This window comes from Chenopodium quinoa, unplaced genomic scaffold (genome assembly GCF_001683475.1).
Source record: "Chenopodium quinoa cultivar QQ74 unplaced genomic scaffold, ASM168347v1, whole genome shotgun sequence".
Lineage (NCBI taxonomy): Eukaryota > Viridiplantae > Streptophyta > Magnoliopsida > Caryophyllales > Amaranthaceae > Chenopodium > Chenopodium quinoa.
The window spans coordinates 3,391,711-3,408,558 of NW_018743616.1; the positions used below are offsets into that span (position 1 = coordinate 3,391,711).

General features: G+C 35.3%; 1 protein-coding gene across 2 annotated transcripts; it reads left to right on the forward strand.

Moving 5' to 3' along the window:
- The first annotated feature begins 3,802 nt into the window (after positions 1-3,802).
- Positions 3,803-15,549, forward strand: LOC110683084 (proline-rich protein 36-like). Of its 2 annotated transcripts, none has more exons than XM_021859433.1 (13): positions 3,803-4,372; positions 5,404-5,502; positions 5,591-7,963; positions 8,049-8,183; positions 8,311-8,439; positions 8,545-8,661; positions 9,781-9,882; positions 9,971-10,078; positions 10,170-10,541; positions 10,722-11,015; positions 12,728-13,114; positions 13,208-13,445; positions 14,481-15,549. In XM_021859433.1, the coding sequence occupies exons 1-13, from the start codon at positions 4,291-4,293 to the stop codon at positions 15,163-15,165; spliced, it is 5,121 nt and encodes a 1,706-aa protein (XP_021715125.1). In that variant the 5' UTR covers positions 3,803-4,290; the 3' UTR covers positions 15,166-15,549. The 2 variants fall into 2 exon arrangements, with proteins under 2 accessions (XP_021715125.1, XP_021715124.1); XM_021859432.1 differs by having other exon boundaries at positions 3,804-4,372; positions 13,202-13,445.
- The last annotated feature ends 1,299 nt before the right edge of the window (positions 15,550-16,848 follow it).

A 16,848-nucleotide genomic window follows, 5' to 3' on the forward strand; every position in this document is an offset into this window, starting at 1 on the left:
TTTCTTCTTATTGGTCGAAATAAGTATATTTCTTACGTGGCGCTTTGAATGCTCTCCAAAAATGCCTACTTTATTTATATAGATGGAAGCCCGTGCGATGCACGGTTTTTTCATCTAAGATTTTTAATTATTTGATTTATTGTATTTAATAATTTCAAACAAAATTACAAAAGTTTAATATTTTTTTTTACTATAATATATATAATGAATTTATTAAATATAAATAAATTGTAAATATAATATTTTTTGCGTTATATAAAATCTTTAATGTAGAAATGATAAATTTTTAATAATTTAAATACTAAATCATTATTCATTGTTTTACCATATCTTTTATTTCGATAAAATCACCAACCTCGTCCACAATCAACCTACTACATTAATGGATAAATTAAACCATGAAATGTTAGCCAAACTGAAATTGATATAAATTAAATCTTTACATTTATATAAAATAAATCAATATATTTACCAATAAATGAAAAATTGTTGCGATATAAATCAAATCTATGCATTGGAATTTTTTCATCATCTCCAAAAATGATCAAAGCCATCTACATATTAAGTATACAACATCTAATCGTATGTCATTACATAAACAAATAATCGTTAAGTATCCTAAATAAATACAATGTAACTAATAATTACAAACATAAATTTAATCATAAGATTTTAAAAAATACCCGGACATTGATGACCTAAAACTAACACAAAATTCACTTGATGGGGTTTTGTATTGATATGAAATTTTATTTGTGTCATATAATGTGTTAGATCTGCATGTAAAAAAAAACATTTAGTAAATAAAACATAAACATATAATCGTTGAGTATCCCAAATTAATACAATGTAAGTAATAATTAGAAATACTAATTTAAACATAGGATTTTAAAAATTAAGTTAAAAATTACTCGGCCATTGATGACCAAAAATTAACACAAAATTACTAATACAAAATTCTCTTGATAGGGTTTTTTATTGATACGAAATTTTATTTGTGTCGTATGATGTGTCAATTTATAATGGTAGGTATCACAAATTTTAATTTAATTATAATTAACGAACAATTTGTATTTCTTATTATAAAAACTATCAAAATTTATCTTATAATGATAGGTATCAAACTTTACTATAAGCGTTTATCATTTAAATATTTCTTAGTATATTTTTTTGGATTTCTTATACTCGTAGTATTGAATTAATAAAATTTTCTTTTCTTATATTTTTACTTTATTTTTTTCATTAAAATAATTTAATTCGTGGATTATAATCTACGTGGCATTAAAATTTTGAGATATATCAAATCTAATTCGTTACTTTTATTTAGGTGGTGACATAATTTTTTAATTCAAAAATAAAATACAAATCTTTCTTCTTATTGGTCGAAATATGTATATTTCTTACGAGGCGCTCCGAATGCTCTCCAAAAATGCCATATATATATATATATATATATATATATATATATATATATATATATATATATATATATATATATATATATATATATATATATATATATATATATATTATAGATTAGATTTATTAAGTCTACTTTGGGGCATTTTGTGGTTGGAGGAGTTGGCACATATTTATGTTCAATTATATCCTTGATTCTTTGGTGTCTTAGCAACGGTCGCAAGTTGAAAGCGAGGATGTCCATGTCCTCATGATCTTTTTTTTGTGCATAAGCCATCGTATATTCATTTGGTCCTCCTTTTTGGACTCCTCAACTGCCTTTAATTCTCCCGTCATTGTTTGCTTTTTACTCAAATTAAAGCTCCATATTTATGAGATGACAATTATTTCAATCTCAATGTAGAGCCGTGGAGGAGTCCTTTCGTAATATTACATCTCTTTTATGATCGATGAAAGGTGCGTGTAAAATGAGTTCATTCGGCACATATGAAGTAGTTTTTGATTCAATTGTCTAACTTGACTGAACTTTATTTGATTTAATTGTAGGTTAATGAATAAGGAAAAACATTATCAATTAAAATTATGTTAGATCAATTTAATGTGTATACCCTTTCATATCTATACATTTATAGTTGAACTTTAAACTTTGACCTAAAATTCTCATTAATATATACAAAAAATAAAGTTGTGAGACATTGTTAATTAGATTCGCCTTAATGCATGTGTAGTTTTGTAATATAAACTATTTTATAGTTTTTTGTTAATATATGTAATGAAAGATTTGATAGTCAAAGGTAATTAACAAAATGAAATAGTATAGCTATTATATTATCTTATATCATACGTTTACAAATATGAAATTAAAGATATCTGACAATAAGCAAACGAAATCTAATATGATTTTGATAAGAATAAGTACTAAAACTAAGATAGTTGGGTACGGAGTAATAAGAATATGGTGAAGAGAGAATAAAGCCTAAACCTATTTAAAAAAACAAAACAAAAACTACTCCGGATGGATAAACTAATAAATTTTCAATTACATAATTTTTTTTTCCTTTACTTATTTTTATCATTCATTTGCTGAACACTCTTTATATGAACTTAGCTTGTTAAACAAACCTTTATTTCTGAAATAAATAATTTTTTTTGTTTTTGCTTAATTACTTAAAACTTTATTTGCATATAAACCTATATTAAGTTGAGTAGGATATATGAAAACCAATATTCTAAAAAAAAAAAAAAAAAAAAAAAAAAAAAAAAAAAAAAAAAAAGGATATATAAAAACCAAAGTGTTATGGTTTATAAATAGGAGCAGAAAATATGATGATGCTCACATAGGGACTTGTTTTGTCTTAAAAGGCAAATTAGAGAAAAATTAGATATAAAGAAGGATGATGTGGCAATACCTGTTTAGATACATGACATATTTTTAACTATTTTAAGTTGCTGACAATCCAACAAATTCATGGTAATGAGCAGCCTCCTAATAATAAACTATCACTTTCCTCTTTTATTATTTTTCTTCAAACTTTTTTTGGCTGATTTCCAACACTACCTTACATTCACTCGATAAAACTACATTTTCACCAACTTGATATACTTTAACCAACTACATCCACGCAACAGTTATTAATACTTTTTTTTTTTTTAGATGTTTTAGTTTAGGGTAATGCTATACTTACGTAGCTCTTAGGAGTTAGGACTATAAATAAGCATTAATATCTTACTTTATTTGGTACTCCGTATTAGTTTAGCAATGTATGCATGACAAAATCACCCTCAAATCAGTGTAATTAATGAATATATTCTATTAATACTTTTTTTTTTTTTACCTTCTTATACATAGTTTTAAAGATTATGTATAGCATTTTCTTTTAGTTTATTTGCTTCATTAAATGACATAATATTAAAAATGAAAAAATTAAGAAAACATTAGGCAGATGAAGTTATTCATTAAAGGAATAGACCAACTAATAAATCGACACATTTTAAAAAGGGGTAATTTAATTCGAAACAAAAGTATATTATCCACTCACCAAATACTTATTCAGATCATATTTGGTTACTTATACCGTAGAAAAACTTATTTCATATGGAGTATATTTTGAATCTCGTAAAATATTTTACTGAAATATCTTTATTTCAGATGTAATAATTTGACTTATTACCTCATAAACAAGTGTGTCAATCAATCTATTACCGCTTGTGATTATTCTCGAACTCAAAGATTATTAATCTTCAAAATATCATCCCTCTCTAATCTTAACATACAAATAATTAAGGATATTTATTGAAAACTAGTTATCAAACAATCACTTGATAAAATTCCATTATTACCAACTTGCATACTTTAATATTTGGCAGTATCCCTCATTTCTCTCTCTTAGTATTTTTTTTTTTAATTTCTTTTTCTCTCTAATTAGGGAAGATGGACATAATTAATAAACTAGTACAGTGTATAATACAAGTGTAACTACACCTTCTTTTATTATTTAATTAATAATTAGTCAGTTATTGGCATTTCTCTTAACTCTTGACAGTAGAAACGGTTCATGGCAACCGCAGTTCTGTGCTTTAGCCAGCTTTAGTTTTCAGAGTTGCAGGAAATAAGTGGGAAAAAAAAAGAGGGATTTTTTTAAATTAAATTTTTATTCTAAAAAGATTGCTTGGTTTTTGGGTTTCTGTAGATTAAATTATATTCTTATTGCTTAAAAATTACTGCTATTTTCTGGGTGAGAAGTGATTTTGCTTAAAATCACAAATTTGGTGATTTTTTTTTTTTTTTGTTCTTGGTTTTATGGGTTGTTTAATTTTCTATGATTAAAAAGCTTAAAATTCAGAGATTTGAATTTTATACTACTTCATGGGATGGGGTTGATGCTTCAAGTTACTTGGCAATTGATGAATCTATTCATCATTGCTGTAGCTATTCTTGTTCCAGGATCTCCAGGTAATAAATTTTACTTTCCAATGTGCTATATTTTAATTTTTTTGGGATTTTGTTGTTCAATTCTTGATTAATTTGCTAAGTTTTATCTATAATCTCATCTGGGTTATCACATTTTCTGAATATTGATTTGGGTTAGTTTTTTCATTGAATTTTGCTGTATTTTTTTGGGAGATTTTGAAGATACATAATGCTGAAGATTGTCAAATTGGGTAATTAGGGGGTTAAGAATAAGATCATGGGTTTGATTTTTTACTTCTGCTGTCAAAATTCCTGTGTTGGTGACAGATGTAACAGTGATTGATGTTCAAATATCAGTCATCTCTCTTAGAATACGAAATCACCTGTTAAGTAAGATTAAGCTGAAGTATGGACTGATTCCAACTTCTAATGCATGAAATTTGTTGTTTGAGCATTTGATGGATTCTACTTGTACATTACCCTGGTTGCCATTTATTGTATGGTCCATATTGCGGTTTGAGCGCATCCGGTTATTGGATGAACCGTATTTCGTCTGCTGCTCCCGTTACCGGAGGATGTCGTCGCCTTTTTAGCCTGCAATATGACTTGACTGCAGTCTGGTTTCTGCCTCATTGTTGTTTAGTAGTGGCCAATGTAATGTGGTTGAATGTGATTGATAAATGAACTTCCATGCCAGTTATTGCATCCTGATAAAATTAATGACAACTTAACCAACTTTAAATTGTAATTAGTTACTATTCGGAAAAAAAGGGTGCTATTAATTTGACTACATGCAGTCACGAACGGAGTCAGAACTTCATCTTCACAAGGACCACAGTCTTTCTTATGGTTTTAGATTGCACTTTCTTGTAATCTTTCCAATCCTAAAAACTTTGTGGAAAGCAGCCTGTCAACTAGTCTGATTTGGTTAGGGGGAAGATTTTGTACATCCGAACCTGATTATGACCAGCCTAACAATGAGATTCATATTGGCTGATAATTGTTATTTTGAAACAGAATGATTTAGCACATTTGTATACCATTTTGACTTATATGATCGTAATAATCTGCAGGTTTTGGTGAACCTCTGTCACTGGAGTCCTCATCTCCAATTCCTTCCATAGAAACACAAGTGCCTAATTTCATACTTGAACAAGAGCCACTGCAAAATGGTAAGTTGTTGATTCTGATAGCATATGTGCTACTGCTTTAAAGAACAAAATTTTCATGCTAATTAGTTTGTGTTTATCTATGAATTAGGTTTGATCGTTCAGCCTCCCATTTCATCTCCATCAATCAATTCTCCTCCAGTTTATCAGTTAATCCAAGGGCCACCACCCTTCCCGACACCAAGACAATCAAATACACTGCCACCACAGCATGGCTTCCATGGTTCCACACCAACATCATCTGAGGAATCACCAAGCTATTCAGCTTTTCCATCTGCAAAGGCTCCACAAGAATCCACGTCACCACCTGCGGCCCAGCAATCAAATGATTTGGCACCATCTTTACAAGCTGCTAAACCACCACATTATACAACTCAACCAGCTAGTGATGAGCCATCATATGATTCAATTATGATTCCGTCTGTTGAGCCACCACGTGCTTTAGCAGTTCCACCGACTGCAAAGCCGCCAGTAGTCATACCTCAAGTGTCAAGTACTATATCACCACCAGAGCCTTTCCCATTGGCATCTCCTTCACCACATATGGAAGTTTCACAGCATAATACAACCATGCAATCCCTTCCTATTCCTCCGATACCGGAATCTGAGGCCCCAATTATTTCAACATCACCATCTGTTTTGGTTCCACAAGCTGCAAAGCCCTTAGATCTTAAGCCCCCATTGCCAGCTGCGGAGCCACCATATGCGTCAGCTATTCCACTAGCAGCAAAGCCACCGGTGGCCGTATCTCGGCAGCCAACTTCTCAACCACCAGAGGCTCTAGCATCTCCTTCACCACCACGGGAAGTTTCACAACATAATTCAACCATGCAGTCACCTCCTATGTCTGGAGCTGATGCTCCAGTTGTATCAACTCCACCGACTGTATTGGCCCCTTCACATGCTTCATCTCAGCCACTAGATGCTAGGCCTCCTCAAAGTAAGCCAATAGATTTTAAGCCCCCGTTGCCTATTGCAGAAACACCACATGCAAAGTCACCTGGGATCTTACCTCAATTGCCAAGTGCTGAACCACCAAAGGCGTTACCTCAAGCATTTCCTTCGCCACCACCAAAATTCTCGCAACATTCTTCGACCATGCAGTCCCCTCCTATTCCTACCGAGACCCCAGTAAATTTAACTCCCCCGACTGTTATGGCCCCATCACATGCTTCTTCTCATCCATTAGTTGCAAAACCTCCTCATAGTTCGGATCTTCCATTTGTTGCTAAGCCCCCATTGTCTGTTGCCGAACCACCGCATGCTTCATCGGCAAAGCCTCCACTGGTCATACCTCAATTGCCTTCTGCTCAACCACCAGAAGTATTACCTCACATTCCTGTTGCTGAGGCCCCACCTAACTCAACTTCACCTGCTATTTTGGCCCCGACACATGCATTAGCTCAACCACCACGAGCTGCTAAACCTTCTCATATTCCGGCTCTTCCACTGGCCGCAAACCCACCGTTTCCCGAGCCCCCATTGCCTACAAAGCCACCACAAGGATTGAATTTGACACCTCCCCCAAAGGCATCGCCAATTTTACCTTTGCTACACCCTACAATGCCACCACATCCTTTAGATACGCAGTCTCCTCCACCTGAGTTAGGCATGCCAAATGCATCATCTCCTCCGCCTCAGTTGAGCATGCCGAATAAATCATCTCCTATGCCTCAACCAGTGCCACCTCATCAATCATCTCCCTCTCCACAATCGGTTTCACCATATACGATGTCTCCCCCACCACAGTTGGTCTTGCCGCATGCTCCTCCCCCAACTTCTACCGTGCCTTCAAATGCTTCTCTTCCTCCTTCAATGGCGCCTCCTACCTTGGACCCTCCACCAACTTTAGCTTCACCTTCTCCTCTTCCATCAAATGTTCTATCTCCTCCGCCTCAACATGTGCCCCCAATTCTATCTTCTCCTCCCCCTCAACTGATCCCTCCAATTGCATCTTCTCCTCTTCCTCAACTGATCCCTCCACCTGCCTCTCCTCCAACGTCTGCATTCCCTTCAAATGCTTCAGTACCACCGTCTTCTGTGATGCCTCCACCAGATTTACCTTTACCACCCCCAGCTGTTCCGCCCCATTCTTCTGCTATGCCATCACATGCATCAGCTCCACTACCTCAATTGGCCCCACCTCATCCCTCACCACCTCCCTATGTTTTGCCTGCACCACCACCGTTAGAGTTACCTCACATCTCCCCTCCACGTTCGTCCATTGTACCTGGAGAAGTTCCACCAAATGCTTCTCCTCCATCCCCTTTCTTGACCCCTCTGTCTCCAGCTTCTCCTGCAAACCCGTCGCAACCTTTATCTGCTCCTCCATCTTCAGAGCCATTACATTCCTCTGTTCCACCTTCTCCAGTAAGGCAACAAACTGTTCCCACTGCACCCCCTCAATCTTCTCAAAGAAAAGAAACACCGGATATGGCTCCTCCACCATCACTAGCTTCTCCAGGTATGTCAACTTATATGAAAGTGCATATCCTTGCATTGTACTTCTTCTTTATATTCAATTAATCTGAATTCTGCCTACATCTCAGAGCGATCACCTTCTCCAAGAACATTGCCAGAAGGTGCGCCACCTGGCCCCGAAGTTACTCCTAGATCCCTTCCCCCGAGTTCTCATCAATCAGAAGCACCAAAGCATGCTCCCATCTCAAGACCAAATGTTTCAGGTACCTGTCTGTCTTTCTGTCAGATGTGCCACCAATCTTGTTTGCATATAATTTGCTATACATTACCTGTATACAGCTCATTGAACCCAGTGTCAAACTTTCTTTTTGGCTTGAACTCATTTAACAGAACCCAATACATCCCCATTATCTGCTCCACCTCCAAGCAATAACCCTGTTAGTGGTAGATCTTCACCAATGGCACCTCCAGGTAGAGCACCAAATCAATCACCAGAGGACAAGTTTTCACCACATCATGGTAAGAATATAATGAAGATATCTGTCTTATTTGTGTTGAAGAAACTTGTCTGCTAGACTAATAAATTTCCATTCCTTGTTTTGTGGGATCCATCCCCTAATAAAGCTCCGTCAAAACCTAAATTTGAGAGACACAATGCAAATGCTCCCGCCCCATTCTCATTCAAAGTGCCTCCTGCAAATAACGGATCTCATCATTCACTACATCATTCTCCAGTTACAGGTACTGTTTGGTTTGATTTATTGTTTCTGTTGACATTAGAGGGTCTCTAGCTCTCTATAGTCAAGCTCTGAAAACACTTGTAGGTGTAGGAGGCTAAAAACTTAGATGGTGAATTTGTATTAAATGTGGGCAGGAAAGTGACTAGATATGAAGAGTAAATGATGTATTGCGCTCGGGGCCAAGATAGTAAGACATGAACTTGAAACAAGAGTAGAAACGTTGGAGATGCAATACCCTAGGGTGGTGTAGATTTTAGAACATAACCTTGCTGTAAACTGATTGTTCCCATGTTCACATGCTTCTCTCAATTTTTTCTTGAATTCTCCTGGATTTGATGGAATATCAACTAATACACAGATCTTAGACAGATCAGATTCCCTAGATTTATGCATGTAATCAATAAGACAATGAACTAAAAATTTCATAACCTAGCTATGTATGTAAATGCATCTTATAATCATGTATCACATCTATAATCTAGGTGATAGCACACTCTCACAACAATATAGCTTTAATTCCAAAAGGATTTGGGGCTGGCTAATATGAACTTTTATTCAAAGCCATTTGTGGAAATTGGAACAAGAAAAATCAGTTGAGAAAGTAAACAAGTAGAGTGGAAAGGGTAAGTTGGACACAATCTCTAATTTTTTACTGAAAAATAATTCAGTGAACATCACATTTTTAGAGTAATTTCCAGGAATTTTTCTGTTAGAAACTCCGTTGATCCATAAATCCACAAGGACATCTAGTTTCAATACTGTTCATGCTTCGCTATCTCCTTACTAGCACCATGTGAAGGATCTCATTTTCGGTGCCTTCTTCATCAACCTCTATTGATACATAAGCACCTTTACCTAAGGAATAAATAAAATTTATGTTCCTTCTCCCACCAGCTCAAAATCATATTCATAATGTTGTTTGAGATAGTTAATTCATGTATTCGTAGTAATTAATCCTATCTTCTTTTGAGATGGAGTTGTAAATTCATTTTTTTTTATTTTTTATTTGGGTTTAAGTTCAAGCTGAAAGCCCTTAGTTTCTAAATGCTCCTATACGAATGCCAAATTATTGCTAATGGCTTGACAATGATATCAGTTATTTTCTGTTTGTTTACTTCAGGATCTCCAACAGCTATGGGCCCTTTACCATCTCCTCCAGGAATTCCTGAAATTACTCCTGCGCCTTCACCCCTCCAGAGGGCATCGCCTGGTAATTCTGGAAGTAAGTAAAACACTTGTTGATATGCATTCTAATTCTGCATCTGTATAGAAATGGCTTATTTATTTTAAACATTTTTTCTTCTTGCAAGTTCCCTTTCTCTCTCCTAAAATTTCTCCTTCTGGGTCTTCAACAAGGAAAACAAAGAGACCACTTGCACCACCAATTTGGTCATTACCGCCTCCACCACCCAACGCAGGTCCATAAGCCCTCACTCCTCTTTATGTTATGCTTGTCTTTATCTCTTTTCTTTATCTGCATTAATCTAACACAGGTTGACTAAATTGTAGATTGTGCATACCTTACATGCCCCGAGCCTTTTACAAATACGCCTCCTGGATCACCCTGTGGTTGTGTCTGGCCGATGCAAGTTGGGCTGCGCCTTAGTGTGCCTTTGTATACATTTTTCCCTTTGGTATCAGAGTTGTCCAGGGAAATTGCAGCTGGGGTATTTATGAAACAAAGTCAAGTTCGCGTAATGGGAGCCAATGCAGCAAGCCAGGAATCAGATAAAACTATTGCCCTAGTCGACTTGGTACCCCTTGATGAAAAATTTGACAATGTTACAGCATTGTTGACATTTCAGAGGTTCTGGCACAAGCAGGTCATCATAGACAAGTCCATATTTGGTGATTATGACGTGCTGTATGTACGCTATCCAGGTATTACCCTATAGCTAAATGCCTCTGGTTGTTTGATTCTCCTTCTTTTCTTTTTTATTTCTTTTGGTGGCAAAGTGAAATATTTGACAGGTGAAAAGAGTCTTTCCTTTGTTCTTACTTCTTTCACTAAAACGTAAAAATTGATCATTATTATCGTTGATTTGATCTTTGATATTTTAGGTCTCCCTGCATCTCCACCTATGGCTCCTGCTGACATTGCGGTTATTAATGGCATGCCTTACTCTGTTCGAGACCCTAATCAGAATAGTGTGCATCCTCTGGGAGTTGATGTGACAAAGCAGAAGCATAAAAAAAAACTTAGTGGCATTGTTATTGCTGCTATAATTTTTTCAGCAATTGTTTGTGTGTTGATCTGCTGTTCTGTTGCTTGGGTTCTGCTATTCAGACATATGAACCGTGATCCTGAACCAGTACAAATTGCACGTGGTCTACCTTCACTTGGAAGATCATCAGGTGATACCCTTGTTATCCTTTCACTCACTTAAGTCCTCCTGGATTACTAGCAAAACACTTTTATATTTTAAAAAAAAAATTAAAAATAAAACCCACTATTTATTTAATTATTAATATTTATAATACGTATATAATATTTTTCTCACTTATTTTGGGTCCAATACTCCAATATACTTACTACTTTCTAATAAAAAACTGAAATAAAAATATTCCCACTCATACCCTGAAAAAGCAATGACCCACTTCACACTAACTATAATTATAACAACAACAACAAAGCCTTAGTGCCAAAATGATTTGGGGTCAGCTAATATGAATCGTCAAAAGGAACCGTATGATATAAAGAAAGGAACATAACATGATAATCAGTTGAAAGAGTTCACTTCACCTCATTTTTACTGAATTGAAATTATTTTTACTCAACTGGAATTATTTTTACTGAACTTAAATTATTTTTACTGAACTGAAATTAATTTTACTGAACTGAAACTATTTTTGCTAGACTGAAATTATTTTTACTGATTTTCTATTATATTTATTCTTTAAAGTTACTGAATTTTATTGAACTGAACTTATTTTTACTGAACTGAAATTATTTTTACTGAATTGAATTTATTTTTACTAAACTGAAATTATTTTTACTTAATATTATTTTTTTAAGGTAAAATGAACTGGACCTAAGTGAGTAAAAGAAAGAGCATTCAAGGGAAAAAAAAAAAAACCAAGTGTATTCTAACATACAATAAAATAAGAAAGTCGATTGTTATGCATAAAATCCTGCACCCCTCAAAATGGTGCGACAAATCCGGTACGAAGGGAGTAGCTGTTGTCATCCTCGGGAGTAAGTCTCACCTTCATATTACATTGAAGGTGAATAGATCTAGCAATCCCTTTACACTGTCATATTACATTGAAGGTGAATAGATCTAGCAATCCCTTTACACGTTTACACCTGATATAGATTTAGAAAAACAAGGGTGTGCTATGTTTTGGTATTGTAAACTTTGGAACTTTTCCTTGTACATTACTATCCTATAAAACCAGAACAACGATATTGGACACAACAAAATTGGAATTATGTTGATCTTGTTGTTTCCTTGATCTTTCAAAAGCATTATATAACAGATATGACAGAGAGTACTCAGAGTAGTGTTGCCATGACTCCTGCAAACTTAAGTAGCCAATTTTTGAATCAGCCAAAAGAAGGAAAAAAAAAAGGAGAGATGAAGGCAATGATTGTATTCATAGTCAGGTTCCGGGAACTTTTACTAACTCGAGTCTAATTTCTGTGAAGTGGAAAGAGTTTCTAATGGGCAATTCATTGTTCCTTATATGCTTTGTATTAGGAAATTTAGTTGCATTTCAAAATAAGGTGTAACTGATTCAGTCATTAAGCCTCTCTGCAAATGTAGGTGTGTGTGGCTAAAAGGCCTGTTCAACTGTGTGGTAATAGAGCTCTTCCAAACACCCCCCCCCCCTCTCTTTCCTGCCCTTACCACACACTTCCTAGTTCCTACAGAATGGAAAGAGGCAGCATTGTTATAGGCATAGGGGGAATTAAGACTTTAGGAGTTTTGGCATCAGCACAGAGTGACTTTAATTTAGATAAACACTAATGAAATAATTATCTGATTTATATGGACTGTGACCTGATACTATAGATTATCAGATATAATTGAAGATTAATAGGTACCGAACTATTCATATTTCAGGGCCTACAGGAAATTCAATTGGGAGTGGTCCAAGCTCTTCATTGTCAATTGGATCTAACCTTGCGGCATACACTGGATCAGCTAAGACTTTCAATGCAAGTGAGATAGAAAAGGCCACTGATGGCTTCAGTCCTTCAAGAATAGTCGGGGAAGGTGGTTTTGGTCTTGTATATGGTGGTGTTCTGGAAGATGAAACTAGTGTTGCTGTAAAGGTTCTCAAGAGAGATGATCAGCAGGGTGGTCGGGAATTCTTGGCTGAAGTTGAAATGCTTAGCCGTCTTCATCACAGGAATTTGGTCAAGTTAATTGGCATTTGTACCGATGAGCACTTACGTTGCTTAATTTATGAACTTATTCCAAATGGCAGTGTGGAGTCTCATCTACATGGTAGTAATGTTATACTATTTTTGTTGTTTCTTTTTCCTCTATTGAAACTAAAACAGCATGACTAACTGCTGGCTCTTGTGTTGTTAGGGACAGATAAAGAAACCGCTCCTCTTGATTGGGCTTCTCGGATGAAGATAGCACTGGGTGCTGCACGTGGTCTTGCCTATTTGCATGAGGATTCCAGTCCTCGAGTCATTCATAGAGATTTCAAGTCCAGCAACATTTTGTTGGAGAATGATTTCACACCAAAAGTCTCAGACTTTGGCTTAGCTCGTTCTGCTATGGATGGAGACAATCAACACATCTCTACACGTGTAATGGGAACTTTTGGGTATGAAAATTCCCTTTGTCTTTTGCATGGTGATCTGGAGGAATATGCTAGATTTAATGTTTCACTGTATTTGAGCTATTGAGTTTTCTGTGAATGCTTCCTCTTTTGTTGAAGAAAGTATACACAATTCTGGTGCTTGTTTGATTATATTCTATGGATTCCTGGTTGTTTGTGATGACTTGTCTTTCATGGCTGGGGACTGGGGAGAATAGTGTGGCCACTGATAAATCCATGTTTTAACTAGTGGGTCAATCAACTGCACTTAAATTATGAATTTTTTTTTCTTAAAAGTATAATTTGGAAAATTTTAGTTTTTTCATAATCCCAGTAAAAATTTGAGTATTATTATATTTTTTTAAAGGTGAAATTATATGGGATCTGAAAAACATATTGAGCTTAATTTAATTTTAGCTAGGATCAAGTGAGAATGGGCTTAAAATGAGTAAGTTAGAATGAGGATTCATGTCATCTTTTTTGAATTGAATATGCATCTCATTTGAACTAGAAATACACAATTTTTATGTTCAAATTTCCTTTATCAAGAGTTTTTTTTAGAAATCCTGTGCATTAAAATTCAAGAAAGAAAAATATGTACTTCGTATATACAATCCAAGAAGATGTATATTTGAGTAACCCCTAGCCCAGCCTTAGCTTGGCTTGTTAACACACCTACTAGTGACATAAAAGTTGTAACTTTTTTTTTTTTTTTTTTTTTTTGGAACGTAAGTTAAGACCTATGACAGTATGGTGACTATTTTTAATTTCTTGCTTCATTATACTCTAATTAAAATTGCATATTCCTTTTGTTTCCTAATTCCTTAAAATTCTCGGCTCGGCTCATGAACACCCCAGTCATAATAATAGTAAAGCTTTACTTTTTTATTAATTTTTTTTTTATTATTTTTTTATAATCTGTAAATAGAAACATTATGACAGTATAGTCCTTTTTTTTCTTAGCAGATTTTGCTTCATTTTACTCTAATTAGGATTTCATATTCCATGTTTTGTCTCCTAATTCTCTTCAATTCTATTTAGGTATGTTGCTCCAGAGTACGCTATGACAGGACACCTTCTTGTAAAGAGTGACGTCTACAGCTATGGAGTTGTTCTTCTTGAGCTTTTAACTGGAAGAAAGCCAGTAGATATGACACAACCACCTGGCCAAGAAAACCTAGCTGCTTGGACAAGGCCATTCCTCACTACTAAAGAAGGAATAGAATTGATCCTTGACCCCTCCTTAGGGTCTGATGTATCTTTAGATAGTGCGGCGAAAGTTGCTGCTATTGCCTCAATGTGTGTGCAATCTGAGGTGTCTCACCGTCCTTTTATGGGTGAGGTTGTACAGGCATTGAAGCTAGTGTGTGATGAGTGTGATGACTCCAGGGATGGCAACTCTAGACATGGCAGCCATGAAAACTTATCGGTGGATTACGATGATAAAGCAAGCCCAGTCTCAGAGGCACCTGATTACTTACCAACTCAATTCTCTCTCCAAAACTATCAATCTGCATTAGATGTTGAGAAGGGTATGTCAATGTCCGAAAATTTCAATGCATCAGCAAGGACGTATAGGCAGACATCAGATTCTTTTCAAAGACACTCTGCATCAGGTCCTTTAAAAACAACAAGGGGCCGGAATTTTTGGCAGAAAATGAGGCTGTCTAATGGAAGTGCAAGTGAGCACGGTATTATGTATAGGTTATGGGCAGGGTCACACTGAGTGTTCAGAAACTTCTTTTTTAGTTTTTAGTTTAGTGCTTGCTTCTCATTTTTTTCAAGGTAATTAGGCATTTTGTTTTCTTTTATGTTAATATCTTACGGAATACGGATAGACGGAAGTGGGATGAATGTTCGAGGACATATTTGGAGGTCTTGTTTATAAGTTTACGCCAAGGATGGAGGTTAGAAGAATGAGTACTAGCTTGATTATCTGGTGTTGAGGTAAAGGCATTCATCTGTTTATTGAAATGTATAGAAGATTTTGTAACAATGTTAAATGTAGATTTTTGGGGCAGTTTCAACTGAAATATAACTGTTAAATGTAAAGCTGGTTTCAACGTATTATTACAAAAATCACAATAATAAAGGAAATCTCTCCTCTCCATTCCAGCATCAAGACTTAGACATTTGCATAAATTACTTATGGTGGTTGCTTATTTAGGCGTGCGTACGAAGGTGCTGTGCTAGCATTGGTGCACCTTTGGTGCCTTTTCTTCACTACGTGGGTGAAACGAGGTTCAATATACTTTAGTTTTCTAATTTGACATTAGAATAACAAAAGTAGATGTCAACTAACATAATTGGTTAAAGTTTTGGAGTTGAATCTCTAAAAATTAACAAAATACACTGGTAATTGAATGAAATTAACAAAAGAAAAACACACAAACTGAATATTAAAAAGGGTTGTACAATTGAGAACATGTAGTACAATTGAAATAATAAGAACTTGAATGGATTGATAGTGATTTTGGGTTATGATATCATTCATTGACAGGCAACAAAGCAGACGCATCTGTTCATGGTATCGCGACGGGCACTTTGGCCACACTGTTCTATCGATTGATCACCTTCACTCAAGCAGTCGGTAAATGGAGTTTGATCAAATGATAAAGATGTTTGAATGCATCCTCCACCTTGAACAGGACCATCTTCATCCAAGCATGAATTTCTACATGCTTTATGATCTGTGCAATCACCTTTCATTGTCTTGCTCAATCTATCGCAAAACTCTCTGCGAGAGCCTACAATCAAGTAAATCATATCATTTTTTTAGGTGTTTAGAGAACCACAGTAGCGAGTGATGAGAATCAATCCTAAAATCACTTAAAATCGGGAGAGGAGCTTTAACCGTTTGAGCTATCCCTCACTCTCATATCATGACAGGAGTATAGTGATATACTTAGAAAAAATGCCAATAATGCCATGCATGTATTTTTCGATCACATTATTGCCAATGATAATGATGTTGTCTAAACCTGGGCACCGTGCCGGGCCGTGCCTGGCGGGCCACGGGCTGGTTCGTGTCGTGCCGGTCGTGCCGGCGGGCCCAGGATTTCGTGCCGTGCCGTGCCGGCCATTTTCACAGGCCAGCCCACGGCACGGCACGACCCTCGTGCCTGGCGGGCTCGTGCCGTGTCAGCCACGTGCCGGCCTGCGGGCTGGTGCAATTTTCAAATAATTTTTTTTATTTTTATTTTTTTTTTATATATATGACAACATTATAAATTAATAAGTTTATAATGTATATAAGTTATAAAATTATAATTATAAGTTTTATAAGGTTATAACTTATAAGTTTATAAGTTATAAGTTATTAAGTTATGAATTTTATAATTATAAGTTGAATATTTATGTTTTATAATTTGTATATTCAATATTTATATTTATATATTTACTTTATACT